General features: G+C 36.8%; 1 protein-coding gene, 1 long non-coding RNA gene and 1 other non-coding gene across 3 annotated transcripts; 1 reads left to right on the forward strand and 2 right to left on the reverse strand.

Moving 5' to 3' along the window:
* Window positions 1–220: 220 nt before the first annotated feature.
* LOC141683982 (small nucleolar RNA R71) lies at window positions 221–327 on the reverse strand. Its single transcript, XR_012560520.1, has one exon. It is a non-coding gene; the product is annotated as a small nucleolar RNA R71 (small nucleolar RNA).
* A 9,671-nt stretch (window positions 328–9,998) lies between these two features.
* On the reverse strand, window positions 9,999–12,590 carry LOC141721362 (uncharacterized). Its single transcript, XR_012574713.1, has 3 exons — window positions 12,494–12,590; window positions 12,273–12,341; window positions 9,999–10,264 (listed from the first exon to the last, which is right to left on the reverse strand). It is a non-coding gene; the product is annotated as an uncharacterized LOC141721362 (long non-coding RNA).
* A 4,906-nt stretch (window positions 12,591–17,496) lies between these two features.
* LOC141668895 (uncharacterized) lies at window positions 17,497–23,043 on the forward strand. Its single transcript, XM_074475952.1, has 13 exons — window positions 17,497–17,718; window positions 17,803–17,898; window positions 18,327–18,404; window positions 20,275–20,355; window positions 20,432–20,648; window positions 20,771–20,829; window positions 21,276–21,325; window positions 21,412–21,499; window positions 21,617–21,877; window positions 21,962–22,054; window positions 22,212–22,316; window positions 22,552–22,668; window positions 22,764–23,043. Exons 1-13 carry the CDS (start codon window positions 17,653–17,655, stop codon window positions 22,836–22,838), a joined length of 1,386 nt encoding a protein of 461 aa, XP_074332053.1. The 5' UTR covers window positions 17,497–17,652; the 3' UTR covers window positions 22,839–23,043.
* The last annotated feature ends 318 nt before the right edge of the window (window positions 23,044–23,361 follow it).

The following is a 23,361-nucleotide window of genomic DNA, read 5'->3' on the forward strand; positions in this document are numbered from 1 at the left end:
TGAAGACCCCAACATGCACATAAGGAATTTTGTCGAGATCTGCAGTACTTTCAAGTATAATGGCGTGACTGATGAGGCTATCAAGCTGAGGCTTTTCCCATTCTCACTGAGGGACAAAGCTAAGGACTGGTTACATTCTGAACCAGCTGGGTCCATCACTACTTGGCAAGATCTTGCGCAAAAGTTTCTGGTGAAGTTTTATCTGATGGCAAAGACTGCTGCTATGAGGAGTGCTCTTACTCAGTTTGCGCAGCAACCTACAGAATCTATGTGCGAAGCTTGGGAACGCTACAAGGAAATGTTGAGAAAGTGTCCACATCATGGAATGCCCGATTGGATGGTGATCACTGGTTTCTATAATGGTTTGGGGGCCCAATCTCGACCCATGCTCGATGCAGCAGCTGGAGGCGCCTTGTGGGCCAAAAGCTATACTGAGGCTTATAATCTTATTGAGACTATGGCTGCAAATGAGCATCAAAACCCAACTCAGAGGATGATGCCTGAGAAGGTAGCAGGTATTCTGGAAGTCGATGCAGCCATTGCTATTGCAGTGTAGCTCCAAGCGCTGTCTATGAAGGTCGATTCTCTAGCTACATATGGAGTTAATCAAATAGCTATGGTCTGTGAACTTTGTGCAGGGTCGCATGCTACGGATCAGTGTTCTCTCGTCAACGAATCTGTTCAGTATGTGAATAATTATCAGCGACAACAGCAGCCTGTACCAGCTACTTATCATCCTAACAACAGAAATTATCCAAATTTCAGCTGGGGTAATAATCAGAATGTTATTCAGCCACCATATCAGCAAGGTGTGAGTAAACAGTTCAATCCACCTGGATTTCAGCAACCACAGCAGTATGCTCAAAGGCAATCATATCCTCAACAGGGAAGTGCAGATTTTGAGGAACTTAAGCTGTTATGCAAGAGTCAGGCGGTTTCTATCAAGACCTTGGAAAATCAAATCGGTTAAATAGCCAATGCAATGCTCAATCGTCAACCTGGAACACTTCCCAGTGACACGGAAGTGCCAGGCAGGAAGGAAGCTAAAGAGCAAGTCAAGGCTATTACCTTAAGGTCTGGGAAAGTTGCTGCTGAAAAGGCAAAAGAAGGAGAAGCTGAAGTTAGAGATGAAGAAGCTAAGCAAAAGGAGAAAGCGGCGGAACCAAGGAAGACTACTGTTGAACACACTCTGCCTGAGGGTAATACAGGGGAGAAACAGCTCTATCCTCCACCACCTTTCCCTAAGAGATTGCAACAACAAAAGCTGGATAAGCAGTTCGGTAAGTTTCTGGAGGTGTTCAAGAAACTTCACATCAATATACCTTTCGCTGAGGCTCTGGAGCAAATGCCTAGTTATGCGAAGTTTATGAAGAGTATTCTTTCAAGGAAGGTGAAACTGGATGACCTTGAGACCGTTGCTCTAATGAAAGAATGCAGCGCTGTTCTGCAGCAAAAGTTACCTCCAAAGCTTAAAGATCCAGGTAGCTTCACCATTCCTTGTACCATTGGCAAGTTGTCGTTTGACAAGTGCCTTTGTGATTTGGGAGCAAGCATCAATCTGATGCCGTTGTCGATCTTTAAAAAGTTGGATTTGCCTGATCCAAAACCCACCTTCATGTCTCTACAATTGGCTGATCGTTCTATTACTTACCCAAGGGGCATAGTGGAGGATGTGCTAGTCAAGGTGGATAAGCTCTTCTTTCCTGCGGACTTTGTTATTCTGGATTTCGAGGAAGATAAGAAGATTTCCATAATCTTGGGAAGACCTTTCTTGGCTACTGGCCGTACCTTGATAGATGTGCAGAAAGGTGAACTTACTATACGGGTGAAGGATCAGGATGTGACCTTCAATGTATTCAAAGCAATGAAATTCCCTACATATAATGAGGAGTGCTTAAAAGTGGATGTGATTGATTCTGCAGTTACGTCAGAACTCGATCATATGCTAATGTCTGATGCATTAGAAAAGGCCTTAGTGGGGGATTTTGACAGTGATGATGAAGATGGCAACGAGCAATTACAATTTTTGAATGATTCTCCCTGGAGGCGAAAGCTGGACATGCCGTTTGAATCTCTTGGTACTTATGACCTCAAGAATGCTGAAGGAAAGCTCAAACCATCAATTGAGGAAGCACCTACCTTGGAGCTCAAGCCATTACCTGAACACTTGAGGTATGCTTTTTTAGGTGATGCATCTACTTTACCTGTTATTATTACATCTGACCTTTCAGGTAGTGAGGAAGACAAGCTCTTAAGGATTTTGAGAGAATTCAAATCAGCTATTGGATGGACCATAGCAGACATAAAAGGAATCAGCCCTTCATATTGTATGCATAAGATTCTGCTAGAGGAGGGTAGTAAGCCAACTGTTGAGCAGTAGCGCAGACTTAATCCTATCATGAAGGAGGTGGTGAAGAAAGAAATTCTGAAATGGCTGGATGCAGGCATCATTTATCCTATTTCTGACAGTTCTTCGGTGAGCCCCGTACAATGTGTGCCTAAGAAAGGAGGTATCACTGTGGTAGCAAATGAGAAGAATGAGCTCATCCCTACTCGAACAGTTACAGGATGGAGAGTATGCATGGATTACCGAAAGCTGAACAAAGCCACGAGGAAGGATCACTTCCCTCTTCCATTTATTGATCAGATGCTTGACAGGTTGGTTGGTCATGAGTATTATTGTCTTCTGGATGGCTACTCAGGGTATAATCAGATTTGTATTGCACCAGAGGATCAGGAAAAGACTACCTTCACTTGTCCATTTGGCACGTTTGCTTTTCGCAGAGTTTCGTTTGGGTTATGTGGCGCACCGGCCACTTTTCAGAGATGTATGATGGCTATATTCTCTGACATGATTAGGAATAATGTTGAGGTGTTCATGGACGACTTCTCCATCTTTGGACATTCGTATGATGAATGTTTGAATAATCTTCGTGTCGTGCTCAAAAGGTGTGTGGAAACTAATTTGGTGCTCAATTGGGAGAAATGTCATTTTATGGTGCGTGAAGGCATTATTCTTGGGCATAAGGTCTCTAGCAAGGGTCTTGAGGTGGATAAAGCCAAGGTGGGAGTCATTGAAAATCTTCCACCACCTATTTCAGTGAAAGGAATCCGTAGTTTTCTTGGTCATGCGAGTTTTTATCGGCGGTTCATCAAGGACTTTTCAAAGATATCTAAGTCGTTGTGCAACTTGCTTGAGAAAGATGTGCCTTTCAAATTTGATGATGAATGTTTGACGGCATTCGAGACTCTCAAGAAGAGTTTAATCACTGCACCAGTTATTACAACACCAGATTGGACAGAGCCGTTTGAGATGATGTGTGATGCGAGTGATTATGTGGTAGGTGCAGTTCTTGGGCAGCGCAAAAATAATTTCTTTCATGTGGTCTACTATGCTAGTAAGACCTTAAATGGGGCCCAAATGAACTACACCACTACTGAGAAGGAGCTCTTGGTTATAGTCTTTGGTTTCGAGAAATTTCGATCTTATCTGCTTGGGACAAAAGTGACAGTATTCACTGATCATGCGGCCATTCGCTATTTGGTTTCCAAGAAGGATTCGAAGCCGAGACTCATTCGTTGGGTGCTCTTACTTCAGGAATTTGAGTTAGAGATCAAGGATCGAAAAGGTACAGAGAATCAAGTAGCTGACCATCTCTCTAGATTGGAGAATCCCGAGTCTACTTCACAGGATAAGACATTGATCAACGAATTTTTTCCGGATGAGTAGTTGTTCGCAGTTCAGGAGGAAGAGCCATGGTTTGCAGATATTGTAAACTATCTTGTCAGCAATATAATGCCTCCTAATTTGACCCCAGCTCAAAAGAAGAAGTTTCTGCATGAGGTGAAGTGGTATATGTGGGATGAACCATATTTATTTAGACAGGGAGCTGACCATATCATCAGGAGATGTATCCTGTTCTGTGAGACGGAGGGGATATTACGAGACTGCCACTCCACAGTTTATGGTGGACACTATGGTGGTGAGAAGACGGCAGCTCGTATTCTGCAAGCAGGGTTTTTCTGGCCTACTTTGTTTAAGGACGCTCATCAGTTTGTTTTAAGGTGTGATCATTGCCAAAGAGTGGGAAATTTGACGAGAAAGGATGAGATGTCGTTAAATGTGATGCTTGAAGTCGAGGTCTTTGATGTTTGGGGAATCAATTTCATGGGGCCTTTTGTCTCATCCTGCAATAATCAGTACATTTTGCTGGCAGTCGATTATGTCTCATAATGGGTAGAAGTCAAAGCTCTACCGACAAATGATGCAAAGGCAGTGTTGAATTTTTCTTCATAAGCAGATTTTCACAAGGTTTGGAACGCCTCGGGTAATTATAAGTGATGAAGGGTCGCATTTCTGCAACCGTAAGTTTACTTCTATGATGCAGCATTATAATGTGAATCATCGAGTTACTACTGCCTATCATCTGCAAATAAATGGTCAAGCGGAAGTGTCTAACAGAGAGATCAAGCGCATTCTAGAGAAGGTTGTTTGTCCGTCAAGGAAGGATTGGTCTTTAAAGCTCGATGAAGCTGTTTGGGCTTACAGAACATCATACAAAACTCCACTTGGTATGTCCCCGTTTCAACTGGTACATGGTAAGGGATGTCATTTACCTGCAGAGCTTGAGCATAAGGCTTATTGGGCGTTGAAAAAGTTGAACCTGGATTTAGATGCAGCTGGTTAGAAGAGAATGCTTCAGCTTAATGAACTTGATGAATTTCAACTTCAAGCGTACGAGAATAACAAAATGTACAAGGAAAAGGTGAAGAGGTGGCACGATAGGAAGCTACATCCTAAGTTATTCGTATCGGGGCAACAAGTTCTCTTATTCAACTCTCGTCTCCGACTTTTTCCTGGGAAGTTGAAATCAATGTGGTCTGGACCTTTTATTGTCAAAACTGTGTTTCCACATGGAGCGGTGGAGATTTTTGAGAATGATTCGGACCAAGCATTCAAGGTTAATGATCAGCGTTTGAAGCACTACTATGGGGATACGGCAAACCGAGAAGTGGTTAGTGCCGTTTTATTGTCAACTTGAGGAAGGTACGCAACGTCAAGCTAATGATGAAAAAGAAGCGCTGCGTGGGAGGCAACCCATAATTTGTTGTTACAGGAACCCTTAGAAGTTAATAACCTATCCAAAACCACAAAAAAATTAGAAAAACCGGGCTCGAATTTTTTTTTCCAGAGACCCCCTGAGCGCCCACTCATCTGCTGAGCGCCCGCTCAACTTTGCTGAGCAACCGCTCAGGGGTCGGCTGCAAGAATTTTTTTTAAGTTCATAAAAAATCCAAAAAAAATCAGAAAATCAAAAAATAAATTACAGCCCCATTACCCACGATTTCTTTTCCCCATTACCCCATGATTTTATCCCTCAAACCCACTCCTAATCTTATTTTAACCTAATCCATACCCTATATATACATACACATATCCCATTCATCTCCCACACACTTTTTACACTCAAACTCTCTCCCAAACACAAAAACACTATTCTCAAGCACTTTTATTCAGATTCAATGGCACCCAAGAGAGCAAGGACTATTGATAGCAGCAGCACAGTCCCTACTGCTGATTCATCGAGGGGTACTACTGCAAGGCCTCGGTTGAATGACAGAGCTGCGGAGGAGGAGTACACTAGGCTTTTGGGGAAGCCGATTCTGAAGGAGAAGGGGTTTTTACCATCGGGGAGGGATGATGAGTTGCTATCTATGATTGCAGAGAAGGGGTGAATAGCTTTCTGTGAGTCGCCTGAAGCAGTGCCGATGAGCGTGGTTCGCGAGTTCTATATGAACGTGAAGGCTGAGAAGAATGGGTTTTCTGTGGTCCGAGGGCTGACGGTTGATTATCACCCAGCGGCGATTCGCCGTGTGATTGGGCAGCGAGAGAGGAAGCCCGAGGAGGAGAACTGGAATGAGAAGACTGCTGAAGATTTCGACTTGGATTTGATTTGTGCTACTCTCTGTAGGCCGGGCACAGTTTGGACCTTCAGGACAGGAACTAATGAGTATCGTCACTTCCCGACGATCGCTATGAACAGGTATGCCCGTGCATGGAATGCGTTTATTTGTGCTAATATTCTGCCTTCTTCGCATGCATATGAGGTCACAGTTGAGAGAGCACAGTTATTGTTGGGAATTTTGAATGAAGAGTACTATGTGGACCTTGGTGAGTTCATCTACTAAGGGATTCTGAAGTTTTTGAGGGGAGCTAAGCACATGAACATCCCTTATGCATCCACGGTCACGAAGCTTTGCCGAGCAGTGGGAGTGAACTGGCTGTCTCATGAGCAGTTGCAGTTGTCGGCCGCTTCAATTGATTCTGGGACTCTGAATGGGATGCAGGAATGGACCGGTGGTGAGCCCGAGGAGCATGGGCTGGGTTATCATCTTCCAGGAGGGCGTCTAGCACGAGGTGCTACTATGGCTATGCCTAGGCGTGATGAGGCTGGTCCTTCGAGAACTCAGGAGGGTGCTGGGATGGCAGATACCCAGTATAGGAGGCTGTCACGGCGGATGGATGCCATGTACGAGACGCAGAGCAGGTTTGCTCAGGAGCTCACCCTTGCGTTAGGGACTGCTTTTCGGGGCCTTGGAGCTGACATCCAGTGGCCAGTTTTTGGTGAGGACTCTGCATACCCGCCGCCTTGATTCTCCACCCACTGAGGGTGATGATGATGATGACTCCGAGTAGGTATACCCTGTGTTCCTTTCTACTACCTTCACTGGGGACAGTGAAGATTTTAAGTTTGGGGGTGGTAGTTAAGGAATATTTTGTGTGTGTGTCATATAGTTGCATATTCATGATAGTTTAGTTCATATAGTTGCATAATTTTTGCCATATAGTTTTTTATTTATTTATAGCTTTATTTGTTTATCATATCGTATAGCTCATGCATATGTCATGATCCCTTTTGCGATGATTTATCGACTAATTTGTGATGTTGATACGAGTGTAGTGATGGCATTAAAGTGATGATTGAGTCATGTAAGTTGATATGCATGCTAGAAGCACTTGTATTTTCACTAAGTCTTAGAGAATGCTTAAGGACTAGATTGTTGTTATGATCTGATTGTTTTCGAGGTTAATCTAGTTATTATGCTTAGAATTTGATAATAGGTTCTTAGTGATAAAGGCATGAAAAAGAAAAAAATGGAGTAAAAATGGAATTTGTTGCTAGTTGTGGCTGGGCGTCAATTGGCTAGTAGCCGGCTCGCATGTTATGCGAGTAGTCTAGGGTTGATCAAGATGGAGCGAAACGCACTTGCTCAGAAATTAAAAAAAAACAGAAAAAGAGAAAAAAAGAAGAAAAAAAAGAAGTATGTGTTTGTGCATAATTGATCACGAGTGGGCTCTTTGGTTTTCGAGTTATTAAGTTCTTAGGGGACTTTGTGCCTAGTGACCTAAGGCTTTTAGAGTCTGGGATCCGCTAACCTAACGCTCGCTACATGGATATCATTGTATAAGTCTTTTGTGGACCTCACTCATTGCACGGTCAAATAAGCATTATTGTTGTTATGAATAAAAAGCATGATTCCGTAATAAGCTCCATGATTCTTGTAGTGTTATAAGTCACTTTGTGCCTAGAATTTTTATTCTTTGTATAATCATGTGATTGCCTTGATGATAGTTGAGTCATAATAATTGGTCTAGTTCTGAAGCATATCTGTAAGCATCTGCACACACCACGTTTCTGGATGTATGTTAGTTCGCATGATTTGATTGATCTTTAGTCGCCTAATTGCATTTGTTGAGATATTGTAAGTTGGTTGGATTGGTCGTAGTAAGAGGGATCGCTATATTTCATATAGAGTGCATTCATGCATATTTTTATTTGTTTTTGAGTCTGTGATGCTTGAGGACAAGCATCGATTTAAGTTTGGGGGTGTGATAAGTGGCATTTTATACCACTTAGAACGTCTTAAAATAGCTTAAATGGGTGTCTTGAAGTCAAGTATTTTATGTATTTGATGCGTTTTTCTAGTGTTTATGCATTTCAGGGTATTAGTTGCATTTCAGAAGAGTAATCATCAAGAATAAGCCTTGGCATGTGTTTAGCATTGTGAGAGGAAAGAAAGGGGCATATTGCAGCGAAGAAACGGAGCAAACTCAGGAATTTTCCAGTAGGGTCCTGAGCGCCCGCTCAGCTATGCTGAGCGGCCGCGCAGAAGGATGAGCGCCCGCTCAGCTATGCTGAGCGGCCGCGCAGGGTCGGGAAAAATAATAATCTGTTTTAGACTTCTACTTCTGTTTGGCTTCCAACTTCTATATAATCTGAGTTTTATGGGACTATTATATAAGTAGATTTGGAGACGTTTTCACAAGGTTGGATCATTGTATTAAGCAAGGAGCGAAGGAGATAAGGAAGAAGACCGTTTTAGCACATCGCAACGAAGAGGAAGCATATTTGCTTGTGATTCTTTATTTCGTTGTAACGTTGGATGCTAGTTTTCTTGCTTTTGAACCTAATTACTCTTGTGACGTACTCTGGTTTAATATAATTAGTTTAGTTATTATTTTCTTGTGTTTATTTATCATGTTTTCATATGAACCCATGATGACGATAAGTGCTATCATGGGCTAATCGTGATCATGGGGTCGTAACGGATTTACTATAGAATTCTTTAGTTAATTGTTTAATACCTTAGTGTGTGATGATTGTATGATATCTAGTATTGGTTGTGCGTATTCGTCTTATGTGCGTCGCGAACATATAAGATAGGGTGTTAATCTCTTGTGAAGTGACGGTGGATCTTGAGATTTAGAACTTGCCATGCTAGCATAGGTTCATGTATGATGTGCATGATTAGTGGGTAACTCTAACCGTTTTATTCGCCCTGTGTTATCAAAAGGAATAACTTGCGCTTAAATCATTATATTGTCAATTTCTGTAGACATATAGGGACTCAACATAATTGATGCCTATTCAACTTCTATCTTAATTGTGGATGTTTGGTAGAATGGTATTAGTACAATGAAAGTTGGCTTTTATCAGTTTCGTATTATTCGATTAATATCATCACTGTTGCATGATAAGGGTAATAACAATAACTATTGAAGGAAGTAGTAATGAAGTTGTGATCTCATGAGTGTTTTAATATTGTTAATTCGAAGTGTTAATTAAGTGGTTAATTTTAGTAGTTAATTGTAGTTAATATTTAGTCAATAATTCTAAGTGTTAGTGTCTTAACATTGAGAAGTAATTATACATTGGTGAGTGAGTTTAATTGAACAATAATTAGTTTGAGTCTCTGTGGGAACGAACTAGAAAGTATTCTATATTACTTGTGAACGCGTATACTTACGTGTATTATTAGCGCGTGTTTTCGCCCTAACAATGCTTAAAAGATACAGCTTTTTCTATCTCTCTGAAAATAATGCTTACTAACTAGGTTGTTTGTTCTACTTGCTACACTTGGTTTATATACTATCAAGTTACATGATAAAAAGATAAACAAGTAAAACAAAAATTATTTCTAGTCTAATTTCATGCTACTTCATTACACTATCCAGCATCTTTGAATATCTTCTAATGCTTCTTTGTTCTCTAAATCCAACAATTAGGCTGCCACATTCCATTTGCAAACACCCAACGCATGTGACTGTGTTGTCACTGTCAACTGCTCTTTTGAATATGACCATCCGTCAGGACTATGTTCGTCATCCGTCAGAATCCTTATTGATTATATGTCGGGAGCCTTAGTAGATCATCCGTTAGGAGCCTTTCTGCCACTTGACTCTATTTCACTTATACACAATTACAAGACATCTTATATTTACAATTAGCCAACCTATTCTGCATATCAATCTAGTAGTCAACATGACTTAAAGAATCCTACAGCATCTACTCAACTAATGCATTGTTGTTTGCAGACATGTGTTACAAGACTTATTATTACATAAGCTACACTCTCGATGGATGTTCAGTGGTCATCCGTCGGGACTATATAAGGGGTACTGCTAACACAGGTCATCTTATTCCATAATTATAAGCCATTACACCTCAAAAGGGGTTTCTGAATAAATTTACATATTCTTTGCCATTATTACAATTCATAAATATACATAAGTCTGATACATCAACAGTTGAAAACCTGGCCTATTAGTAGTTCCTACCTCAGCTACAGCGTCATCAACGCCTACAGGAAACTACGGAACGTTTCCTATCCGCTTGCAAATTGGGAGCTTAGTCCTGTTCATTTTGTCTACGTTTCCTATCCGCTTGCGAATTGAGAGCTTAGTCCTGTTCATTTTGTCTATCTGTTGTTGTGTGATGAAAGAAGAAAGCAAGGGTGAGCAACAAGCCCACCAAAATAATATGTATAATGATTAACAATATATGAGCATACTCATCATAATACTCGTGAAAGTCTAGGTCAAGCAGATATGAACCAAGTTTGATATCTTAACGCGACCAAGTCACAAAATATTCAGTATATATATACATATATACTTGCCCAACATATATACTTATGCCGACTCAATTAGATGGACTTACTTCCCGAATGTTGGGTAAGTAATCAATTAATTTATCAAAACAGCACAGAGCCGGATCCCTTAGATTTTTGAGCGAGTATTCAAGTCCCCTTCAAAAAGGAAGATCTTAAATTTAAAAACGATTTTTGGGATCCGCTCAAACTTTTAAAATCATTTTGAAGACTCGAAAACATTTTTGAGAATGTTTGGAGTAATGCTGATTTAATAAAATAAATCAGTCCTGATATATTGGAGAATATCTGAATATTATTATTTAAATAATATTCCCATAAAGGATAATCTTTATAAAAATAATTGAAGTAAAAGTTTTAAAAACTCATACTTGAAATGAATAATAAATAACCAAAGATATACTTATACGAAAGTACGATCTTTATTTAAATAATCAAAAATAAGTTTGAAATATCGAAACATTATTCTTTAATAAAATAAAGAATATTATTTAATAAAATAAGCGGAGTCATAAGTCCTCGAATGAATATTCAAAATAATATTCATTAAATAAAATAAGCGGAGTCATAAGTCCTCGAATGAATATTCAAGATAATATTCATTAAATAAAATAAAGTTATCGAATAAACCTTATTCGATTAATAGTTTTGAAAACTATATATATATATATAAATATAAATATATATATATATATTATACTCGGGAACATCGACTCCCGGTTTAGAAAATGTTCACCTTTGGGTCCCCTATACTAAGGGTATACGCAACTACTGCTTATTTCTAGCATAGGTATTATGCAACTTATAAGCATTTGAATCAACAATTAGATATCAAGATTACGAAACAGGCATGCATATATACCATATCAGCATGCTCCAATATATCGCAAGATTTGCTAATAACAATCATGCACTTATCACAAGATAATGCATATACATATATACATCACAACAACAGTATAACGAGTAGAAAACTTGCCTGAGCGACTGGGGGTGGTAAAAGGCCTAGGGCGAGTCTGGTAACCTATAAATAATATATAAGTTGGAATTAAACCAAGGTCGCTTAAGAAACTAGTCTTTAACCAATTAGACTCTAACATTCGCTTATGGTCGCTTATACGCTTAACGATTCACATAAGTCGCTCAAGTACCCTCGGCTCCACCATTTTTAATAAATTTACCATTACGAGTTTTAAGACGACTCTTTCGTGAATACTCTACCAACTGACCTATTAACCTTACATAATTGTTTCATACTCCAAATAGTCATTTAAGGACCTTAACCAAGGTTTCAAAGTAAGGCGAGGGGAAATGGTTCGTTTGCGAAACGTCGTTACTTAAAACAGTCGTTTCTCCTAAACCGTACATCGGATTCAAGAGAACCACATATCAAAACGAAGCTTATGATATAATCTAGCTAAACATGGCAAAGTCACAGATTCAGCAGTTAGCTCTCTATCCCGAATACTAAGAACAAGCAGTTGTATAAAAACGGGCATTATGACGGCTATGTTTACGCGATTACCAAGTTTTAAACCACTTCAAATAACCACAAGTCAACCCACAACCAACAATACAACCAACCTTCATCCAAAACTTACTACATCAGTCCCAAACCTCAAGATTTTCCAATTTATTCAACCACAAACATGAACTACTAACTATACTTAAGTTTCATTAACTATAAACAAGATTTCAACATCCAAATAACTACAAATCCAATCCAAACTCTAAAACACAAGCATCATGCTTCTAATTTAATATAACAATCAAAACCATTCTAATAATCAAAGTAAAGTTAGGGTTTGGAGGTGTTATACCTTCCTTGGAGTGATTAGAGTAGCTAGGAAGCCTTAAGAAGCCTTGAGATAACTTAGGAATGCTTGGATCTTAAAGGAAAAACAAAGAAAACAAAGTTAGTAATCTTGAAAACACTATTCATCATCATCTTCATTGATTTATTGGAAGCAATTCATGAAGAATTGGAGGCTTAAACTTCTAGGATAGCCATAACTAATCATAAGGAACCTTGGATAATTACCTTATAATTTAACAAAGCTTGAATCTTGATTTTTTGGAATTTTTCTCTTCTTTGGGATGAAGAAGCCGAGAGCACTTGTTCTTGGGAGGGTTTTTACTTTGCTAAATGAGTTTGTGGTGGAAAATGGAAGTGAATGGGATATTTGGGTGATTAATTGGTTGAATAAAGTGAGTGGAGTGTGACTAAGCATGACATCACCTTGGTGACTTCATCATTTGCCACTTGTCATCACTTGGTGGTGGAAGCATCTTTCATGCTAATCCTTGCTTAGTTGCTTGATTATCATCCTTAATCATTGCACTAATCTCTCTTGCATTACTTTTCATTTAATTGTTTTACGACTCGTTTATCATTCGTTCTTGCTAATCGTTTGAGGGATCATATCCGGGATCTTATTACTTGGGTTCCCTTAACCTCTTTCAATATATTATATTCCTCTTATGATCCTCTCTTATAATCCTTAAATTTAAATCATTTTAATCATATTACCTTATACTCAATTCTTTCGGTATCTGGTGGATTTTCGGGAAAAATCAAAGTGTTCGAATTTGGATTCTGACGATCTTTACATACACTTATATACCATATGGAGTTCTAATAAGATCTCAGAATATCAATAAAAGAACTCCTACATAGTGTGGCATGAAAAATTTTCTTGATCAGCAAAATCACTATTCATAAGGGTTACAAAAAGTCCAAATTTTTTGGGGTTATTACAGTCGGGACTATTATAGAACATTCGCCGAGAGATACAAAAATACTAAGTTAAATCTACAAAGATGTTTTGTTCAACTTATCATCAAGTTCACAACATATTCCTAACAAGCAGCATGGTGGTGATATGATCGTAGTTCAGATCTATGTGGATGATATCATTTTTGGTTCAACTAATGAAAAGCTATGTCAAAAATTCTCAAAACTCATGCAGAGTAAATATAAAATGAGCATGATGAGAGAATTAAGTTACTTTCTTGGACTTCAAGTCAGTCAAAGAAGTGATGGAATATTTATCAGCCAAACTAAGTATATCAAGGATTTATTGAAGAAGTTTGGTATGGTTAATTGTTCACATGCATCAACACATATGTCTACAGCTACAAAGTTGGATGAAGATAAAAAGGGCAAAAGTGTAGACATTTCAGGTTATAGAGGGATGATTGTATCTTTGTTGTATTTGACTGCTAGTAGATCAGACATTATATTTGCAACATGTCTGTGTGCAAGATTTTAAGCCAATCCAAAGGAATCACATTTGATGGTTGTGAAGAGAATTTCCAGATACTTAAAGGGGACTCCGAACTTAGGATTATGATATCCTAAGGGAATAGGTTTTGAAGCTATTGGATACACGGATGCAGATTTTGCTGGATGCAAGGTTGACAGAATGAGCAATAGTGGAAGCTGTCAGTTTCTTGGACAAAGACTTGTATACTGGTATAGCAAGAAACAACAATCTGTATCAACTTCCACAGCTGAGGCTGAATACATAGCTGTTGGAAGTTGTTGTGCTCAAGTGCTTTGGATTAGAAATCAGCTAATGGATTATGCCTTAGTGTTGCACAAAATTCATATTATCTGTGACAATACTTGTGCTATATCTATTATATTTAATCCAGTTAATCATTCTAGAACAAAGCACATTGATGTAAGATATCATTTTATTAGGGAACATGCTGCAAATGGTACCATTGAGCTAATTTTTGTTCCAATAGAAAAACAATTAGCTGACATTTTTACTAAACCTTTGGATGAAGCAACTTTCACTAGACTTGTAGGTGAAATTGGAATGCTAAATTCTTCATCCTAGAGGCAAGAACTCAGCTAATATTTTGCAGCAAATTAATTTCTGATAAATCAAAATTCATTTGATTAATTGGAAATTAATTGAAATATGAATTATAAATATTTCATATTTCTCTGCATATTTATTTTTCATTTTATTTTTGTTAACTTAAAATTTTTCAAATTCTAAGTAAACTGTCTCTTTGTTAATTCATATCCTCAATATATGAAGTTAATGAAAAACAGACCATAAAAGCAGCAAAAGTTCATGGAGACTGAGTACTCGATAAGTATAATGACTTCTCGATAAGTCATTTTGAGACTTGTCAAAGTAGTTATCGATAAGTCAGTTTTGGACTTCTCGAGTGGACATCTCGATAAGTTATTTTGACTTCTCGATAGAGTTCTCGATAAGTCTTGTTAGACTTTTCGTGGACATCTCGATAAGTTATTATGACTTCTCGAATGACTTCTCAAATAAGGTCATTACTAGACTTCTCGAATAGACATCTCGATAAGTCACTCTATAACTTCTCGATAAGTATTGTAGAGATCTCAAGTGAATTATTGTGAGTTCTCTACAAGTATAATTTAAAATTATCTTTAACTCAGACTGAAATAATTTTATTTATTAAATTATTTTCAGTATGATACTTTTGATAAAGTTCTTTCTGATTTTATTTTGATTTATTCAAATAAAAATTAGAAAAACTTAGTCCATTCAGGACAAACTGGGTATTTATTTGACATCTCTATAAGTCATTTTTCTAGTTCTCGATAAAAGTCAGGAAAATGACATATCGATATGTATCTATCTCTCAATATGACTTCTCGATAAGAAAATTTCAAACGTCTATTTTTAGTTCTCGATAAGTCATTTATCTTTTACTATAAATACCCAGACATCTCGACATACACCTCTTTACGCCTTCGAGATCTCTAAGTGACATAATTTTTCCAAATTCAAACTGTTTTTTCTCATTTCAAGCTTTTTCTTTCTAATTTTTCTTAACCACTCAAATTCAAACTATTACAATGGCATCAAACACAGTTACACCTTTCATCCCAAAGGAGGGCACCAATTATCTTGCTTTTACTTATGCAAATCAGGCTCCTGATACTTTCAAGAGTTTTGTGAAGTTTCTCTCTGAAACTTACTTTGTAGGTGCTCTAACAGCAAATCCAGTCCTGTGCCTGGATGTTCTAGGGGATTTCTGGAACACAAAATGAAAAGTTTTAGAGACCTCGACAAGTCAAGTTCACTAATAGAGAACCCAGAGATCTTGACAAGTCAAGTTCACTTATAGAGAACTCAGAGACCTCGACAAGTCAAAACACTTGTAGAGAACTAAGAGACCTCGATAAGCCATTATACTTATCGAGATGTCAGTTCTCTATAACAACAACTGGAGATCTCGACATAAAGTTCAAGTACATAATGCAGACAAGTTAAATATTGAAAAAGCCTTAAAACCATCTAATACACATTCACCCCTCTTTGTGTTGTATTCATTACCTAATAGTTACAGAAATCACTAATTTATTATATGAAAATTACTGATTTATAGACTCAAATCACTAATTCATACTAAGACAATCATCAGTTCTGTACAGTAAAATTATCACTTTTTTTTATCTATTTCAATAACTATGACTGGTGATTTATTGATAACGTTCATCAATAACGAAGTTGTCGGACAAAAAAGGCATTGTTTTCGATAAAAAAAATAGATCACTTTCTGCAATAGAGGGTCATAAACATTAGGTAAGTTAAATATCTTTAAAGTAATAGGGTCGGGACCTAGAAAAAATATTACTTTAGCGAGTTTATTACTTTACCGGGAGTAAAAATACACTATGTCCATTATGTTGGGACTGGAGAAAAATATTATTTTAGCGAGGTTATTACTTTATCGATTATTATTTCATCGAGGTTTAACTGTAGTAGTTGGATCCAACATATTATAGGTGAATGAATTTAGATAGAAGATGGGGGAGTTACTGAAAAAGAAAGAAAGAAAAGAAGGAAAGTGATATGATGTATATTTGTGTAAACATAGAGAGAGAAACTTAAAGTCTGAATAGATGATAAAATAAAAGAAGCGGGTCACATATCTATCTTACGTGGCCGGTGGTTGAGATAAATGAGTGGCTCATATTAGTTTTTAGTTTTTACTTTAAGTTTTGTTTTTATTTGATCATTTGTTTATATATATATATATATTATTAAGTACGTGTAAGCAATGTTAAGATAAAAAAAAGGCAGGTTTAGGCATTTAGGTTGGATGATATCTTTAATACTGTTTAGGTATTTTTTTCTTTTCTGAAATAAAGATTTTATTGTTTATAATCTCGGAAGAATTTCTTTCTCATGATAGTCATAACTTAGGTTACGACCCATAAATTGGTTAGGTACATCATTCGATTAGAGAATAACCTTTTGTGGATGGAAAAAACACTCAATATTCCTTACTTATTAGGAAGTGTAATCTCAACTCATGAATTGATAATACACTTTATTCTTAAGGGAAAAAAGAAGGCAGGTTTAATAGAATTTTTTAAAGTGCAAGTTTTTGGTACGATACTTATTATATTTACCGGATTTTTTTTGATTACTTTCCAACATAAATATTGTCAAGTCTATATACAATAAAACTTTGATAAATAAATATTCGATAAACGAATAATTTCGTCGAATAAATAACTTTTTCGATCCCAATACAATAGATACAATATATTTTTGACCTCAATAAATGAATAATCTTGATTAATAAATAAAATATTTCGGTACCAAAAATATTCATCTATCTAGGTTTCACACCACATGCCAACCTAAATAAAAGAAAAGCTCAATCATGTATTTTTTTCCCTTTTTTCGTAGGTAACCCGCAGTCACTATCTTTTGGATACACACTGGGTAAACCCTACGAGTTGACGCTGCAAATATTTTATTCATTTTGAATACAACTTTATAGCCTAAAGTTATATTTATGTACTAAAATTATGACAATTTAATTATTTTAGGATAAAAAGGATTCAACTCACAATATATCATTATAAATAAGTCGGTGTTTAAACGAGCAAGTTATAGGTAAAATTCTAACATAACCTGTTAAATTCAGTTTAATAAATTTAATCCAATTAAAATCCGGGCTAAAAAAATTCGGGTTTTCAATTAGATGGGGTTCCTACCATTTTTTGGTGTTGGATTTGGGTCGAATACGTCGGGTTTTGAACCGAGGCTTACACAGTTACACTCACCTGTTCAAACCTTAAATTTTAGTTCTAAAAACCTCCTCCGACCGTCGTATCTCAAAACCCATTCGTGCTTGTTTCCTGTGTCCGGGTATACATACAAAATATAGATACAGGGAAAGATGGATTTTCAAGTAGTAGTTCTGGCAGGTGGAACTTCAAAGGATTTAGTCCCTCTTGTTTCCAAGGTATTTGTCATTCATTTATCTTACCGATTCGATATTATATACACACATGTGTGTATGTAATTGTTATTTTACTTGTGTATGCAGGAAGTTCCAAAAGCCTTACTTCCCGTAGCTAACAGACCTGTACTCTCTTATGTTCTTGAGCTTTTGGAGCAAAGTAATCTTAAAGATCTCATTGTTGTATGCTCTCTCTCCCCCCCCCCTCTCTCCATCTCTCTCTCCCCTCCCTCTCTCTCCATCTCTCTCCCCTCCCCGCCTCTCCCTCTCTCTCCCTCCCTCTCTCTCTCTCTCCCCTCCCTCTCTCTCCGTCTCTCTCCCCGCCCCTCTCTCTCCGTCTCTCTCCCCGCCCCTCTCTCTCTCCCTCTCCCTCTCTCTCTCTCCCTCCCTCTCCCTATCTGCTTTTGGAAAAATCTGGTTGATTAATTTTACATCACTGTTCAATTGTTATTAAATGTAAGATATGGTAACAATGGTTATTTGTGAAATTTATCTAGTTTTGCTTTCCTATTTAGTGATCGAGCCGAGTTAATTTGGTTACTTTATGTCAACTGGAAAAAGACAAGACAAAGTATGTGTTGATGAGTCGGGGTTATTGATTCAATTTATAGGTTGTTGAAGGTGAGGATGCGGCTATTCTTGTTGGAAATTGGATTTCAGGGGCTTATGCTGATCGCTTAAATGTTGAGGTAATTCTATTTTGTTTTATGTCTTAAGAGTTAAGATGGTTGAATTCCCGATGATGTAATCGATTTAATGGATTAGAAAACCTGTTGCAAGGAAAAAGTCGCAAGCCAGAGATAATGTGTTGTAAGCATTTGATGTACCATCTTTGGTTATGTAAAAATTATTCTCAATAAACAAAATTTCGGTAGGAATTGTACTCCTTTCTGTTTGCTTTCTTTTTACTGTGTATAATCCCTTGACCGGTAATACTAGTATTGACTACCTGTAGAACTAATTTTGTGTTTGTGTTGCTCGAAGGATTTTTTTATGGCATCAGTAAGCATTATTGTTTCAAAAATGAATTTTAAAGTTGCAATTAGTATCAAAGCAATACGTCTATTTATATATATAGGTAGTGGACACACCTCTATATAGTGAATAGTGTACTGTTATCTTCCAGATGATGAATGCCAGTTTTATAATTTAAAATTTGTATGAACTCTCAAATAATTATAGTGCACTCCAGGACATCTGTATCTTTGTGTTGGTATTATATTAAGTACTTGATTTGCCTACAGACCTTTAGCCATTAGGTCTGTTGCTAAAAAATTGTATTGTAGGAAGTAGATATTTTTCTTGCGTGCCTCGGATTCTTTAAACAACTTGAGTTATATATATATATAAACATAAACATATTGCAAGAGATTAGTGTGGAATTTCCTTATGAGTATGCAGACATGAGTCACAAAAGCATTCCAAGCCTTGGTGCTTGAAATAATTATGTATACCTATTTCTCAAATACCAAGGCATATGGTAAGAATGATTGTATATTTGGTGGTGGTTTCATTAATGCATTTTTTGGTGGTCTAAATATAAGATATATTTTAACCTTATTTGCTATAATGTGTACACACAGACCCCGTACACTCGGAGAATTTTGTTTGGTATTCATTAGTAGTATCATTGAAGGAGAGTCTATACGCTGAGAATAAAATGATTTGTATAGGTTTGCTAGGTGAGCTGCTGACAATAGAGGTTATGAGGATCTTAATATTAGTTTGGATTAAGTATAAAGTCACTGAAGTGGACCCAGTATGTCACTTTAATCACCGTAAGTCATTTGGTCGCACTCTAGTCAAAATAGGGATCAATCCGTTTTGTTTAAAGAATTTTAACATAAGAAACTTTTCGACAGATTATGTATATTTCCTGGGGTTATTAACACTTCGGTTCTTTAAGTATGTCCATATGGTCACATGAACCCATAAATTAAAACTTGTGCCTCCCTAAACCCTACCTTTTATGTCTGTCTTAGTATGATCTGAAATTTATTTAAAAATTATAACCAATATACCCTTGCCAGAGTTACAAATTGCGGTTAAAATTATACCAACATAAAAACATAAAAACACAGATCACTAATACTAATTTTCTTCATTTACTCCATTTTCTCAACAAATTGTTTCACTGATACATTACCTGGTTTTTGAATTTTACCATTCTTTGAAGTCCCAAAACTGTACTCTAAAGTCTAAACCACTTTATACGTTTGTCCAACCCAGGCCTCTCTCACTTGACTCTCGCAATTTATCGACCAGACTTCCATTGTCAGACCCAGATCTCCACCCAATTCTATCCCTATATTTTTTGAAATCTATGATTGTTCCATGATGAGAATTTCAATCATTATAATAATGTTTGTGACAATTTAGGTTTCTGGGTTTGAAATTTTAAAAAACAATAAAGTGCAATTTTTAAACGGGGGATGTGATCTTGTTTTGTAGAATACTGACGGTCTTGTCCTTCATTCATATGAATTTAATTGTTCACCTGTTGAGTACCTACCTGCAGTATGATGCTCAACTTTGAACAGAACTTGATTGATTCTGCAGGTGGCTCATGTACCTGAAGATGTTGGGTCTGCTGGCGCCCTACGAGCAATTGCTCACCACCTAAGTGCAAACGATATAATGGTTAAAGATCTCATCTGCACTTGTATATTTAGCAGGGGATTGTTATCTGCAACTATTGATCTAGTTGCATCTACAGGTGATCAGCGGTGATCTTGTATGTGATATTCCTCCTGGGGCAGTGGCAGCTGCTCATAGACGACATGATGCAGTTGTGACAGCAACACTTTGCTCATCTCCAGTTAGTGGGCCAACAGAATCAAGTCCTGGAGGAAAGGACAAAGCTAAGAAACCAGGACGATACAATATTATAGGATTGGACCCCTCAAAACAATTTATACTGCATATAGCATCTGGTATGGAAATTTATATCTAACTTTTGCATGTGCGCTGTATCGCATATTATTCATGTAATTTATGTCTTATATCTTACATAAGCAATAGAAGTAGTTATAAATTAAGTTGTGCTTTCTGACAGGTATAGAAGTTGAGAAGGACATTAGAATTCAGAAGAGCATCCTTCGGGCAGTAGGTCAGGTAAACCGATTCCTCCATTGTTCAAAATTTTCTTCTTCACCTTCTGTTGGCCCTTTACAAACCCGGCTTTAATCAGCCCAAGTCTTACAAATAATAGGAAACACTGTCGTTGACCATAAAAGCCAAAAGTGCCTCAAATTTATTTCTCTTTTATGTTCTGCGACTTTTTTTTTTTATTTTGTAAATTTCAAATTTTTTTTTTTTAAAAAGTTAATATATAAATGCATTTATATGACATACTAGGCCAGGTAGAATTATGTATGTTATAATTGTGGGATAATTATGATCTAATTCAAGTAGAAGTGAAAATAATATGTTGCGTGGTATACTTGAAGAGTATTAGTGTATTACTGATGTTGAATGATAAGTATCTACATGAACTTTATGCAATAGTTTTTCCAGCTACAACTTGCTTGTCACGAGTTTTTCCTTTTCCCCTTCTTTAGATGGAATTTCGTGCTGACTTGATGGACGCTCATCTATATGCATTTAAGAGGTCTGACTTCTGAGGCATAATCCTTCACTTGAAGTATATTATATTTTGTGCTTTTATGATGTTCTTATCTTTCACTTTCATTATAGGTCTGCTCTGCAACAAGTTCTTACTGAAAAACCAAATTTTCACAGCATAAAGCAGGACGTACTATCTTATCTTGTCAGGAACCAACTGGTTGGTTTGTAAAAAAATTTTAGCCCCTCTATGAATTATGATATGCAATTATGCATACACTGTTTATAGTACCATAGTGACATTTTTTTCGTTTAATATGTTTGTATGAGATATCAGAGGTCCGAATTATTGTTAAATAGGGGACAAGTAGAAGAAAATGGGGGTGAAAAGGAACCAGTCGGGAATAATAGAGTTCTGTCGTCTCAACTTCTGTTAAATTCATCTACACAGAGTTTTCATGAACTTTATGCCATGTGTCCTGCTGGGCCAACTTCTGTTCCTAGAAAAACTCACAAATGTTGTGCTTATATTGCTAACAAAAGCAAGTATTGTGCACGAGTGAACTCTTTCCAGGCTTTCTGTGACGTGAACAGAGATGTACGTAGCATGTTAAGCCCTTTTCTTTTCCTTTCTAAGTTTTTTTTTACTTAGAAGTCAGCTAATTGCCATTGTTTGTGTCAGGTAATTGGAGATGCCAGTCATTTGTCAGGATATTCCTTTTCTGCTCATAACAACGTCATTCATCCATCAGCTGTTTTTGGTTCAAAAACTACTGTGAGTTCTGCGTTTGCGCTCTTATAATGAAATAATTTTGTTCCTTGATATTGCTACTTCTGGTGTTAATGAAATTTGCATGAAAGCTTAAAGTCACCTCATGTGGCTGACTTCTATTACAATTTTTTTGTTGATATTATTACATATTATTTTTCAGATTGGCCCACAATGTATGCTTGGAGAAGGTTCACAGATGGGTGACAAATGTAGTGTTAAAAGGTCTGTTATTGGCCGCCATTGCCGAATAGGTTCTAACGTGAAGGTACTATAAATTTTACATTATACCGGACGGGTCTTTAAAATATAAGAATATAAGATGTGTTTCTAATTAAGATCTATAACTAAAACATATTGTCTTTTATTGGAAGTTTTTACAATTAACATGTCTTAGTTATTAGATAGTTCTTGAATGTTAAATAATTTGATGAAATAAGAGTGTATAATTGGGGTTGGGGTACTATGGACTTGAGGTGTTTTAATATAGTTTACCTCCACAGATCATTAATTCAATAGTTATGGATCATGTTACTGTCGGAGATGGTTGCTCTATCCAAGCTTCCGTTATTTGCAGTAATGTTCAACTCCAAGAGCGAGTGGTGCTAAGGGACTGTCAGGTGTTTTACTCTCTCCTTTTATCAATGTGCAGTTCCTGCACATTGTTCCCCAACTTCTGTTAATTTTTTTCACACTGTTTCTACCTTCATTGCAGATTGGAGCAGGTTTTGTGGTCACTGCTAGTAGCGAATACAAAGGGGAGTCCCTGTCGAAAAAAGAGAAACAGTGATAGTTGGTAAAGTGTTTTGAGTTTAGTGTTATATTTTTTTTCACAGGGATGTAAAAATATTATCATATACGTTTATCAGGTATTATGTGTTTCAACTTTGATTTCACATTTAACTATTTTTGGAATAGAAGTTTTCTCCACCTAAGTTTTTATGAAATGAGTTATTTAAGGTGGTGATACTTGCACCCCTTAATTGATTGTTGCACATCTTTTTTTTTTGTATTTGAACAGAAGAACCTTAATTTTGTAATTTCTCCTTTTTAGTTGTTTTTATCATATTATTCATTTTAATTTAATGTAAATATGGGTGAAATCAAATAAGTTAAATTATAGGAATAAATTTTGTGGAAAATCGAACCCGAGTGAGATTAGTTGATATAAGTACCAAATTTTGGTATTTTGATATTATTTTGTTCCAATTATTAATAAAAAATATAAATTGGTATCGTAATTTATTTTAGTGTATTAAAACTGTAAAAACAAAAAGACCATCACCTATTATGTTGAAAAGGTTAGTCTTTTG

This window comes from Apium graveolens, chromosome 1, assembly GCF_009905375.1.
Source record: "Apium graveolens cultivar Ventura chromosome 1, ASM990537v1, whole genome shotgun sequence".
NCBI classification, from domain to species: domain Eukaryota; kingdom Viridiplantae; phylum Streptophyta; class Magnoliopsida; order Apiales; family Apiaceae; genus Apium; species Apium graveolens.